At 34.9% G+C, this 13,993-nt stretch overlaps 1 protein-coding gene across 5 annotated transcripts in view; it reads left to right on the top strand.

The window, feature by feature from the left end:
• Positions 1-11,812, top strand: part of Neto1 (neuropilin and tolloid like 1) — a 115,816-nt gene extending 104,004 nt beyond the window's left edge. For 2 of the 5 annotated variants that reach the window (XM_029546947.1, XM_029546944.1), the window contains 2 exons: positions 991-1,065; positions 1,751-8,092. In XM_029546947.1, coding sequence (XP_029402807.1) covers positions 991-1,051 — 61 coding nt within the window. In that variant the 3' untranslated portion in view covers positions 1,052-1,065; positions 1,751-8,092. Of the gene's footprint in view, positions 1-990; positions 1,066-1,750; positions 8,093-11,701 lie in introns of those variants that run through there. The other 3 variants (XM_029546946.1, XM_029546945.1, XM_021214773.2) reach the window with 3 other exon arrangements.
• The last annotated feature ends 2,181 nt before the right edge of the window (positions 11,813-13,993 follow it).

Raw genomic sequence — 13,993 nt, forward strand, 5'->3', positions numbered from 1 at the left:
CCCCTTCATGCCTTCAAAACCAGTATCACCTGGGTAACTCTTACACATTACCAAGTCCAGCCACAGCANAAGGTATAACCTTGGCTATGTCTGGAACACAGCCTCTGTGCTCTCAGAAAACACTTCCCAGAAGATTTCACCTCAGTGATGCTGGTCTCGTCTTAATCTTCTTAATCACAGCTACTTTCTTAGCTCCAGCTAACCAGCATCAATGGCCCCAGAAATGCAAAGGTTTTGCTTTATTAGTTCTGGTATCTTGTTAATCACAGCTGATTCTTCAGCCCCAGCTAACCAGAACTAAAGAATCTTAAGCAATCAAAAAATGGTCCTGAAAAGAGTATTTAACCTTCCCCCTGAAATTTCACAAGCCAGGCCTCCATCTTCTGCGCTGTCCTCAACATTATCTTCCAAGCTCCTACACAACATCCCACAGAGTTATTAACACCAAATAGATCTTCTAGCCCAAAGTTCCAAAGTCCTTCCACATGGACTTTGGGTTCCAAAGTCCCCAAAGCATTGTCAGGTTGTCACAGGAATACCCCACTATGCTGGTACCAATTTTACACCCACAGTGACACACCTATTCCAACCAGGCCACACCCCTAGATGGTGCCACTCCCTGGTCCAAGAATATACAAACCACGACAACATATATAAAATATTGTGTGTTATATATTAATATCCCCAAGATGAATATAAGTATTTGGACATAAAAGTTAGAAATTAATAGTGTATTTTTAAATTCCAAAACATATCAAGTTGAGTTATGCTGTGTTTGCATGTTTTCTATACTTTACCTAATTATATAGATATAGAGATTTTATTCATAAATTATAAAATATCTATTTTGATTTAATATATTTTGCATGCTCTTGTAATACCATTGTTCTTGTTGCTTTATTAACTTTAGGAATGTTTGTTAAGAAAATATATGTATTTATATATTGTCCAAGTATTACTTTGTTGAATGAAATAGCCGTAACATTCCAGGTTCTGCCTCATTGGGTCCCTAAGCAAACATGAATCTGAATACAACACAACTAGGGTCTAAAACGAAAATTCAAGGTAAGCAAATGCGCTTGGCTCCTTCTCCCCTTGGTATATTTTATCTTGCTCTGTTTCACTGTAATTGTCTCATAGTATTTCAGGGCATGTGGTGTGTGCTCATTATTTCTTAAGCTACCTTTCTCATGGCATTTCATATTTAGAAGTATAGTGGATGCAATGGTAATGGAGTGACTATTCTTAGGATAGATAGCTTAATAATAAATTTTAATATTCTTCCATCATGCATTTTTCAACAACAGAATTAGCTAATACATTGTAAGATAAAGATGATAAAAGCAAATGTTTCCTCAAGAACTAGTGCAAGATACCTATGTTTTTGAATCATCAAATATAAGAATATTCACTCTTAAGGAAACTAAAGCATTAGAGTGGCAATTATTGATATAATTTGACTATAATCTATTTGATTTGTAACACCAAGTATTTGGTAATATTCATACAATTTATGTGACTTTTATTTTTGCATTAACAGTTAGCTTATCTCATTAAAATTAAATGTGTCATGTTGATCAAATTTTATTTCATAAATTTTAAAGAATGTTTTATCTTTAAAAGCCTCATAACCTTCAACTGTCCACACGTGCATCTATGTGTCATGAAACATCACACCAGTTTTACATCTTCACTTGGTCGCCTGTGTTTATTTTACCCTAATTCATCTCCAATTAAATTTGCTTCACAGCTAATCTCTCAAAACTCCTCAAGCTTACCAACAGTTCTTGAACTAGAAGAATGCATTCCATGCTCAGTATGACCTTAATAAGTTGGTGTGTTTGTCGCATTTTTTTTTCCCATTGGGAGAAAATGTTTTAACTGTGCTTTATTTTCAGAGAAGAACTATTTATACAAACATGGGGACTGTGAAAAGAAAATTCCGTAGTGAATTGTGAAAAGTGGACATATTTCTAAATTCATTCCACTGCCTTTATCCAAACTTAAGAGTTACAGACATGTGTTATTCCTTCGGCAAGACTCCCTGCTGCTGCACAATGATGTGTCCATTTCCTAATTTGGTTGCTGATCACCAAGTGCTCCTTAGGTTTTAAATACATTCTGAGATTTACGGAAACTTGAAGAAGAAATTAGTTCCTGATTGAGACTACCCCAGCTTTATGTTTACTGTCATTTTCATATTATTTATATGTTGTTTGCGTGTCTTTGTTATATGATTGTACTTATGTGATCTGTGGGAAAAGAAAAAAAACACAACTTTGGGTGAACTTTGTGTTACATGTCCATTGTTTTCATTATATAGACTGCTTGAAAATAGTGCATTCCTGCGTGGTTTTGAGCAAGCTTCAGTGAAAAATGCTAAAGTGGATCATGAAAACACCATCTAGAGGTTCAATGGACTGTGCACACCTGTTGTTTTGTTATAATTAAATTGAGTAAAACATAATGAGTAAAATCTAGATTGCAATAAGACAAATCTCTCTCTCCCCTTCTGTCTTTCTCTTCGTCTCCGCCCTTATTGTTTCTATGTATCCCTGCCTTCCTTTTTGTTTTTACCAAGGGAAGATACCGAGTTTCACAAATGGCTTTTTGAAATCAGGTATTTTACCATTCAAACTCTACAACAGAATTTCGTTTGATTAAGCACTTAGCAATATGACTGAACTGACAGTTTGAGAAAATACCCTGCATGTCAGTACTGGATATTTAGGTTGGAAAAAAATGCCCTCTTTATTAGACACATTGTAAAAAGCATGCATTCTCAAATACTGCTGTTACTGTTCCATTTCTTTGTGTCATATGCTTGCTACTTGTAACTTTTATATAAATATATATAAAATGTATAATAATTTCCTAATTTGAGTTAAGAGAATTGTTTCTTCTACTGTGATAAAAAGCAGAGTTACATAAGTACATCATTTGTTACTTTCAACACTCTCCACTCTCTAGGTTACAGGATGCCATTTGATACTGAGGCTTACTTCCCTACATATTTGATTATTAACATCTTACAAGTATCTTCTTTTATATTAAAAGTCTAAGTCAACCCTTAAAAGTCATAGACCATTTTATGACGGAACTATACCATTCTGAGTTACTTCTTACCCATACACACCTATACCTGAACGCTTAATGGTTGCAATAAGTTTCATACAGAGAATCTAAAACCCTTATAGCACACAGAAGTTCTGTTGAATTATATGCATCCTCATAAACACTGAATGGATACCTTTTAAATAAAAAATTATATTCTTAGACAATTAAATTTAAAATTACAATTACAGTAAACCCGCTTAGTACTTTCAAAATGCCAAATTCTCAATAATAAAACCAGGGCCTTCAAAAGGCAAAGAAATCTGGTCTAACACAACATCTGGAGCAGCATTTACAATCTAAAGGGTATTCCTTGTCATATGGTCCTAATAGGAGGCCAATCCAGTATATATTACAATATAAATAAAAGAAAACATCAACAACAAGTAAACGGAGATAAAGTAAATTATAATAGAAAAAACTAACTAAAGAAATACAGCTATTTTCGAATATTGGAAACATCATCAACTTACCTTGTGGAGTACTTGCAGCACACGGACAGGAGTACTTGGTGGCTGACCTGTAATTGCAGCTATATGAAGACAGAGTAGGGCAAACCATTTAACTAAACTAGCTGAAAGTGAGAAGCCTGAACTCAGCAAGAGCTCCTCCCTTAGCAAACAGTGAAAACTAAGTGAAGATGATGCTCAGTGTGGACTTCTGGCCTACACACACACACACACACACACACACACACACACACACACACACACACACACACGTATGCACACAAACACCACACATATGCTCATAAAAAGAAAATAGCATACAAAGGATCATTCTTTGAATTAATTTATCAAATTGTCCCAGAAGAAAATGTACTGACATAATGAATATTATCTTTCTTTAGCATGATACTTTATACATATCTTGATAAAAATTCACCTTTACCCATTTTGCTAGCCAAATTATTTGTTGTCACATGTAATGTTGTGCACATTAATTAATAGTTGACACTCCAGATTATTATTTAAATTAGTTCTACTATTTTGGTTTATGTCATCTCTTTAGGGGTCCTCATTGGACATTATTAACCTTGAATGAAGAATCTCAAAGATATATGACATATGTGTCCCTGTGTGTTTCATTATACAATAATGAAGACAACTAAATTGAGTAGATACATCTCCTTGCACCTGTCATGTAGATTTACAGGCTTTTTCCAAATTTTTATAGATCTATAAAATCCTACAGATCTGCTTATTCAAAGCTTAGAGGTATTTATGCCTCAAACCCACTAAATGGATACCTTCTTTTTTTTACATCAAACTGAATTAAGTATAAATTTAAGGATGGATGACTTACATGTATTTGATTATGATTATTCCATGGGAAAAATAATCCCTTTTAGAAGATGTGCATCCTTATGGATGATGATCAGTCAGCTTACAGATATTGACTTGTCAAGAGAGGAGATTCTAGGATCACTGTCCAGAGTCCTTGAGGCCTGTGATTGTCCCCATTAGAGATGCTATCTTGTAATAGAGATGTGAGAGTCCAGAAAAGGTTTCAGGTATATTTTGGAGCTCCCTACAGGTGCCTTCATAAAGTCCAATACTGAGATTTCTGACATTAAAAATAAATAATAACTACATCAGACTTTTTTGCTTTAATAACAACCTTTGGACAGTCTTAAAAAATGCATAACACTTATTGTAGAAAGAAGTCTTCAAAACCATCAAACAAGTTTATCAATTAATATTTTATTCACAAAGTGAATTCAAATAAACTAGCATAAGAGTTATATTGATTCAATGAGCTCCCTTTAAATACATCACCATGTAAATTTGTTGATTCAGTCTTTATAATTTTGGTGGTATCCCATGTTACTTGAAATACCCATGTCAGCCTGAGTTAAGCTTTGTAATTCTGTCCAAGGGCAGTGCAGTTACTCAACACAAGGTTAATGTTTTGATGTCTAATTCTGATTTTTTTCTATACTTGTTTTTATAAACATACATATTTTATGCATCATTTCACAAAATAGACCAGATATTTGATTTGTCACAACTTAATTTAGTCATATAATTAAAATGTGCAGTAAGCATAACTGGAGATCAATGTCACCAAGTCTTTAGAGGAGAATCAGCCCTGTCCTAGAGATGCTGATTCTTTTACCTAATTTTTGTTCTATTACAAATATTTAAGAGCATTGAATAGATTAACAATTCTGCCTCCCAACATTGTAAGTTTGTTCTGCATTATGTCAATATTCTCTTAAGCTTTGCATTAGCTTCTTATGTGTTCCCCAAAGAAAGTCAAGATTTTCTTACAATACAAGTTTTGCTTATTTTATTTTTAGATCAAGAATGGATTTCCTTCAACTAAATGTATTGAAATAAGTTGGATAATATTGTTCTGAGTCTCATCACCTTTGAGTAACAACAACAAACAGCATCATTTTTTGATAGTCAAATAAATGATACTATCCAGTTTGAATGATAGTAATTTTCAATTCTGTAGGGAAGTGAAATAAATAAGTGATTTAAAATTCATCTGAATCCTAAATCGATATAATAGAGACAGTGAGGTTTTTCATCTAATGAGCACAAGGGTTAGTTGCTATGCATTCATTCCTCCATTAAACAATATTTATTACTGCTTGATGAGAAAGATGAAGACAAAATATCATCAAGTAGGTAAAAGAATATGATAAATGGAACTTGAGTTAATTAGTTGTTCCTTATTTCTTTAGATAACATTCCTTATATTTCCTTTAAAAAGATTGGAGAGAGAAATAACATAGAAATTTTTTTCTTAAAAAAACAAACAAACCAAAAACGTGTTTTTTAATCACCTATACAACTCAATAATTCCAAAGCAACTTTTAATTTAGAATTGTAACTATTCATCTTGTAATGAATTTAGATTGTTCTAAAATTTAACTAAATGATATTATTTGAGTAAACCCAACAGAGAAATAAAGGGAAGAAATAAATAAGTAACATCAGGAACACAACTTAGTACTTACCCTGGGGCACCAAACTATGTGCTTTCTGTTGTTTTCCTAAAGAGGGACATGCTTTTCTCTAACATCCCTTCATTTCCTTATGTCAGGAAACAAATGCAAAAGCAAGCTTCATCAAGCTTCTGTCATTTGCTTGGAGCATTTAAAGAAGTTCCTCGTTCATGTGGCCCAGCATGAGCGTACCGTTGTTGCTTTTCTCTTTGGGAATCAGGACAGTTGTGCAGCCAGCTCATCCTTTGTCCCGATCATCTTTCTCTCTTCAATTGCTGAGCCATGCTATTTTCCAGCCATTCATTGAAAAATTGTTTGGGGGTGTCTCTTGTTACTCACCAATACTCAAACAAAACTTACAGCTTACCAGGACATATGATGTGTAAGTTATTTAAAATAAAATTATTCCTTTTGTATCACATTATTAAATTTGTATTCTTTATTCACTTTCCCTAGAGTTAAACTTATATAAATATTGCTAGATTTTTGTGGGGGAAAAGGGGGTGTCTGTGCAATCTGTATACCGAATTCTCTTCTTCAGCACATTTGGAAAAAAGGATAATGGTGGAGACTGGTGGAGGAACGGTGCTTAGAATTATAGAAGGAAGACACTTCCACTCACAATATTTCTTACCATGTTACCCATCTCAAAACACTAATTAGATTTTCCTGGGTCCCTCTCATCTGTTGAACACAAAATATAATTGACTATTGAGCAAATAAAATAGACATGATATGGTATACTCAAGATGTGAGAAGTTGTAATATGACAATAGCATTTTCTTATGAGCATCACATGAGCCCTATAAAGTGTAGGCTTCCTGAGAAGACAGTGAAAGAGACCATTGCCAACATATGCAGGGAAACATTTGTGTTTAGAGTAATTAGGTCATACATAGGCTTGAGGACGATTACTTGATTTGGATGACAAGTAATGAAGGGTTAGAGAAAATATGGTTCCAACAGTAGACAGAGTTGGTTGTGTGTTTCTGAGCATACTAGGTGTTTAGCCCAGAGTTTGCGTTTTGTTCAAAGATGAACTTTGTGTATTTTGGGATGGTGTGAATGGAGACTTCTCTGAAGCCAGTATGCTTACTAAGTACAGAATAACACATACTGAATTCAGTTAATATGATGGATAATAAGACATTAAAGGTAACAGACGGTTGGAGGGGCAGGACTATGTCTTGCCATCCTGTTTATTTTCTACAATATGTTAATTCCATGGTTATGGTTAACTCGGAAACATACTGAGTGTCACATGACAAAGTCCATTCTCAGAGATTCACATTAAATCTTTACGTTAAACCAAAAAAAGAGTGTGATTCTTTGAATGAAACCACTATAAACAATGTATAGTATTAGCTTTTGTGCAGTCAAGGAAAGTGAACTGGTTTATAATTTTTATAAGACTCTGGAAGTAGTGAGTTCATTTCTTATACTGAGCTGACTAACTACTACAGTGTTTTCCACCATTGTGCAAATATAACTCTGTTAATTAGTGTACTTCATCAATAGAAGTTGAAACATATCCATATTGCCCCATAATTTTGTGTTTACTCATCTGTAAAATGTGTATCATAAAAGCTTCTTTTCACATGAAAATGTCAAGACCAAGTGATCATGCACTGGAAGATATTTTTTATATTCTATGATGCATTGTAAAAATAAATCATTTTCTCAAGTTGTGTGTAAACTTCATTTTCTAATTGACACGGTGCCTACACACCTATAAAAGACAGCAGGAAAAGACATTCATTTCTTATGCCTGGATAAAACATGTGACTTCCAGAAGCCATTGAATCTGACATCCTGTGGATGCCATTTCCTCCAGGACAACTTTCTTTGCACCTTCATATCAAATGCTGTTTATCACTAGTAAGTGTGAGCAGCAGTGGAACGGGGGCTCTTAAGTTACCCCAATGGCATAGTTGTCAATTTGTTCACAAACCTAAACATAGAAAGGGGAGTTCTATTTTCAACCACGGACAATTGTTCCACATTTGTCCAGACAGTTAGGGAGGTGAGAATAGTCTTGTGGACATATTTATGACATCATAATGTTGTACACTGCCATGGTTATATTTCCAAAAGTTCAGATTTTAGTTGCAGTTTGTACTGCATGTGTGTTACCTAAAACACCCCTGAAAGCTTCTCAATTTCATCTTGTGACACAGAAAAGGATAAATCGTTTGAAGGAACTCTCCACAAAAGCAACCAACAGCATGAGTAAAAATGTAAAAAAACACAAGATCACAGGCAGCAGGGAAAAGACTTTACTTTTCTCTATTTTTCCATTTTGTACTCTACCTTGGTAAAAGGCATCTCTTCTAAGTGAAACTTTTGTATCTACCTGATTGGTTATTACTGATGAAAATAAGTGTATTGACTCTGTAATCACAATAACTTATGTCTTTCACATATATCATGATGATCAGAAGGTTTTTGTTTGTTTGTTTGTTTGTTTTTTGTTTGTTTTGTTTTTTTTTGCAATCTCTTGTCTATGGGTTTTACTTTTCAAAGGATAAGGCTACATGCCACATCCAAAACTCACCTTCAAAGCACCCTACTTTGAAAAACTCAGATTCTGCCAGGTGTTTTCTCTCTCAGCTGACCAGGTTTTCTATCAGCTGAGCCATGGTAACCTTGCCTTTTAGGAACTTCAGAGGTCAGGAAACTAATATTAACAATACCCTGAGAACATCAAAGTCGATTTGTTTGCTTGCTCAACTCTGCTGTTGCTCATTATACCTGACTATTCTGCAGATGAGTCCCAGGTTAAGTGACCACCTTGGAGCATTCTGTAAGGCCCCTTTCCTGGTGTGTAGGTTTTGAAGGAACTATTCTTACCTTCCTTGTACCCTCAAGTCTAGAACATTCGGGAAGAAACTGACTATAGTCTCTATGTGTCAATCAAATCTCCTGTTTGTTTTTTGCCATTCAACCTGTGTGATTGGTTCCATTAATCTTTTGGCATATTTCATGTCTTTTATACTTTAAAGACTATGGAACTAACAGTGAATTTTAATTGATTTCCTTTTCCCTTCCTGAGGGCATTGTGAAATTCTTTCTAGAGATAAATTTGTTTAATTTATGACAATTTGCCTGGCTGAACTTCCTATAAGAAAGAAGTATTTGACAAGTTTATTTATGGAACATTAACTATGTACCATAAAATATTAATTTTATTGCTGCTTTGCCTATTCCATAACCAATAAAATATTCTTCCTGTGGGTAAATTGATTTTCACATCAGTTTTTAGGCACAAGTCCTTTATACTAAAATGGCATTCCTGTGGAAGAGGATCATCTTCATTGGTATCCCTTGTAGTCTGTTTTAAGACCCTTTATAATCCATCTTGATGCACCACAGAAGTTTTTAAAATTATTTTATTAGATATTTTCCTCATTTACATTTCAAATGCTATCCCAAAAGTTCCCCATACCCTCCCCCCACCCTGCTTGCTACCCTACCCACTCACTCCCACTTCTTGGCCCTGGCATTCCCCTGTACTGGGGCATATAAAGTTTGCAAGACCAAGGGGCCTCTCTTCCCAATGATGGCCGATTAGGCCATCTTCTGCTACATATGCAGCTAGAGACAGGAGCTCAGAGGGTACTGGTTAGTTCGTATTGTTGTTGCACCCACAGAGTTGCAGACCCCTTCAGCTCCTTGGGTACTTTCTCTAGCTGCTCCATTGTGGGCCCTGTGTTCCATCCAATAGCTGACTGTGAGCATCCACTTCTATACTTTTTTTTAATGATTTTTTAATTGTTTGAGAATTGTATACATTTACAAGTGTTTTGAACAAATTTACCCTGTTTCCCTCCTCTCTGATTCCTTTTATGCTAGTCATTTTCCTTTTCAGTTTTATATAATCTATTTGTAAACTCATTTAGTCTACTTCTGGTTACCTGTACCTGCGTGAGTATAGGACTATGTAATGTAGTATGTGTAGCCTCTGAGGGGTCACATGCCTTGAGAAAGCTGAATCTTCCTTGCTCAGAAAACATCAATTGACACATTGATCAGTTAAGGGGAAAACTTGATATGCTCCTCCTCCACCCATTGAACATTGATTTGCCTGATTTTGTACACCTTGTAAAATCACAATTACTGCACACCATGCAAACAATGTCTGGTAATGTCCTGCAAACACTATTCTGCAAACATCTACCACTTTCTACCTCTTACAATGTTTCTGGTTAAATGATGATCCCTTAACCTTGGAAGGAGAAGGTGTGGTATAAATGCTCCATTTAATGCTGAGCACCCCATAGTCTCTTAGTCTCTGTTTTGGCCAATTACAGGTCTTTGTATGAACCATCTATCGCAGAAGGAAGTTTCTCTAATGGAGGATTTAAAAATGTACTAATCTATATGTATAAAGATGAGAATGTAGAGATCAGTTTATAATGTCCACTTAGCAGAACAATGATGTTAAACAGTGCCCATACCCCAGGGCCTACAATTTAACAAGCTACTTGGTTTAGGCCCAGTTAACAGTGCCCACACATGTACTGTGAACTAGGCCTTAAAACAGTCAGAAAGTACTTGCTTGCACATATAATATTCATGCTACCATTATCACACTCATGTGTATGTCTTTCCAGGTCACCCATGATTGTATCTTTTAAGGTTCACAGCTAGGTGTGACTATTGACTTATTGACTTGTACCCTGGGCAGCATACAGAGAAGTTTCCAGCGCTGCCGATGCAAGCCAGTGGTATTGAATCTTCCAGATTAATAGCAGCTTGATTTCTGCATTTTCTGTGACTCAACTATGTTCTGTCTTCAGTAATACAGACATAGGGTCAAAATTTGAAGAGTAGCCAAGATCAATGCAAGAGCTTATGTTTATTGGGGAGAGGCGTCTTTGGGAACCCACTGACCATTGATTTATAAAGAGGTAACTCATATCTGGCACTAGATATTTAATTGGTCGCTTATGGTACCTAGAGACCCCTTGGCAGGGTAACACCAATTACACTACATTCTCATGTAAATAAGTACACATTTTAGGAAGATTTTATAGCACTAAATTTATATACAGCTTTAAAAAGTGTCTTTAGTATTAGTTGGCTCTACTTATACTTCCTTTCCTGTGAAGTCTGCTTATTTCCCATCCAATTTAACCCATTCTGCTCCATGATTTTCCTTTCCCCCTTCCTACCATCTACACCCCATTCCTCTTACATTACTAACCCCCATGTACCCCTAACTAATTTCTTGTCTTCTATGAGCATTTCCATTTAAATATACATATCTAATGGTTCAAAGGTAGCATTCACATTTTTCATTATTTCTTTTATTCTTGATATTATGACATAATTAAATTAGTTCCCTTTCCTTTTCCTCCTTGTTTCCATATACTCTTCCTTGTTATCTTTCAGTTTCATTAGATATTTTAACTATTTGTTGTTGCATACATATATGTATTTGAATATATGTATTTAGGAATATATATGTATATATGTATATTACTAAATATAAGCAGTTCAGTCTATATAATGTTACATGTATATGTATGTATATTTGCAGGAATGAGCACTTGTTATTGGGTAATGAGTATGTTCTTTCTAGCAATCATATTTGAGAAACAAACATGTGTCATTTGTCTTTTGCAGTCTAGGTTATCTCAGAATGATGATTTCCAGCTCCATCCATTTACCTGTGATCCGGAAATTTTTACTATTGAATACTATTATGTATATGTAAGCACATTTTCACTATTCATCATTTGTTGATGGGAATTTTGAGTGTTTCATTCCTTGCTTATTATAAACTGAGCAAAACCTACCATAGATGAGGAAGTATATCTTAATAAAACATAAAGTGTGTTAGGGATAGACGCAGACATGGTATATACCAAGATTATATGTCACATCTCTTTCTAGCATTTCGATGAAACTCCACACTGATTTCTATAATATTCATAAGAGTTTGTCCTCCTACCAAGGGTGATACCAGGCTAGAACTTGTACAACATTTGTATTTTTATTTTTACTCATTCTGAATGGGATAAAATAAAATTGAAGTTTTAATTTATGTTTCCATGTTGGCAGGGGGTGCTGAAAACTTTTTAAATAATCCTTGGATATTTTTCTTCTGTGAATTTTCTTTGTAGTTCTATGTCCCAATTGATAGCTGAGTTGTTTCTATTATTGGTGTTTAGTTTTTTGAGTTCTTTGTTGTTCTATATACTAACCCTCTGTCAGATGTACGGCTGGTAAATATTTTTTTTCATTCACCAGGCTGCCTCTTCCCTCAAATGATGGCATTCTTAGTTTTACAGAAGTTTTGCAGTTCAGTTTTACTCTTCTCTACAAATAAAGTTTACTTCAAATTTGTAGCCAAGTAGGAGCCTGCAGTTGCCTTCAAGGGCAGCTGAGAGAGGCTGGTCTGCTCTGTTAGAAGTTATACTGTTGTCTGAGAGGATTAACAGCTTTGACTTTAACTAATCAACTACAGAGCTTGAAAAGTTTAAGAATATATAACCTCAATTTCTCCACAGGAGAAATCAAATCACCTGGTGACAAGCATTTTAATCTGTTTAGAGCCAATCACCATCCTACTTTTATCTGAAGAAAACAGGCAACTGAAGGAGGCTGATAGAATTTAGTGAAATTTGACTCTGTCTGTAGTCTGTTTAAAGCTGTGTTTTCCCACAGCCTAAGAATATATGGGGGTAGATTTTATCGTTCCTAATCAGGTGAAATTTCCTAAGAATATATAGGAGGGGGTGTTAGCCTAATCAGAAGAAACCAAAAGAGGCTACCTTTTCATTAAATTCATTTCGTACAAAATATTCTCAACATTTCTAAAACTTAGATTCTTATAGACTCTCCTCTCTCTCTCTCTCTCTCTCTCTCTCTCTCTCTCTCTCTCTCTCTCTCTCTCTCTCTCATAGTAAATTATCATAGAAAATTTAGCTCATTCTGAAGGCACAAAAACAANTTTTCATTAAATTCATTTCGTACAAAATATTCTCAACATTTCCAATACTTATCTCTCTCTCGACTCTCCCCTCTCTCTCTCTCTCTCTCTCTCTCTCTCTCTCTCTCTCTCTCTCTCTCTCTCTCCCATAGTAAATTATCATAGAAAATTTAGCTCATTCTGAAGGCACAAAAACAAACAAACAAATAATCATTGCCCTTGAATTGTAGACAATAAGCAAATAGTTCTGTGTTTGATAAATAAAACCATATTATTAAATGTTACATTTATATTATGCACTGTGCCAATTAGTTTCCAGGTATCTGGTTATTTCTCAGGAAAGCACTGTAAAATAATGATTTTTCAGCTTCATTTTACAAGTGATAAACTGAAACTTCAAACTGTTTAATAACCCTCTCAGAATCATAGATCTCATTCTAAGACTATATTTAAACTTTCAAAATAATGTGGATAAAGTACAGACTTAACCATGATTTGATTCCTTCTCCTTACAATTTCCTTCATTCCTTGGAACTGGAGAGAAGCCAAAATTTACTCCTGACTACCACATGGGCAAGCACAGAGAAACAGAGGTGATAAGAAACCAAAGAAAGATCGAAATATCTTTGTTCTTTCTGTTAAACACACTAATACCAATTCCCCACAGTATCCAAACAGAATACCTTTAGTATAATATTCTTGATATCCTGGTAATTTGTGTTGAAATTAAATGCCACGGTCATCTGGTGAGTCTCTGGACAATTTAATATTTTCAGTATAAAGGAAACATTTCCTCGTGTGTAAGTGGCACTCTGTCTGCCTTAGACCAACTGCAAGTGGCAGTGAAGATGGAGCTAGTACATCTAGTACATCCCATACGAGATCCACATGCCCTCACACCTCCTGTGCACAGTCCATGTTTTTTCAGGTAGTGATTTTTTTGGTCAGATATAGCATACATGATCTGTGTAAATATGATGGAG

This window comes from Mus pahari, chromosome 15, assembly GCF_900095145.1.
Source record: "Mus pahari chromosome 15, PAHARI_EIJ_v1.1, whole genome shotgun sequence".
Classification (NCBI taxonomy): domain Eukaryota; kingdom Metazoa; phylum Chordata; class Mammalia; order Rodentia; family Muridae; genus Mus; species Mus pahari.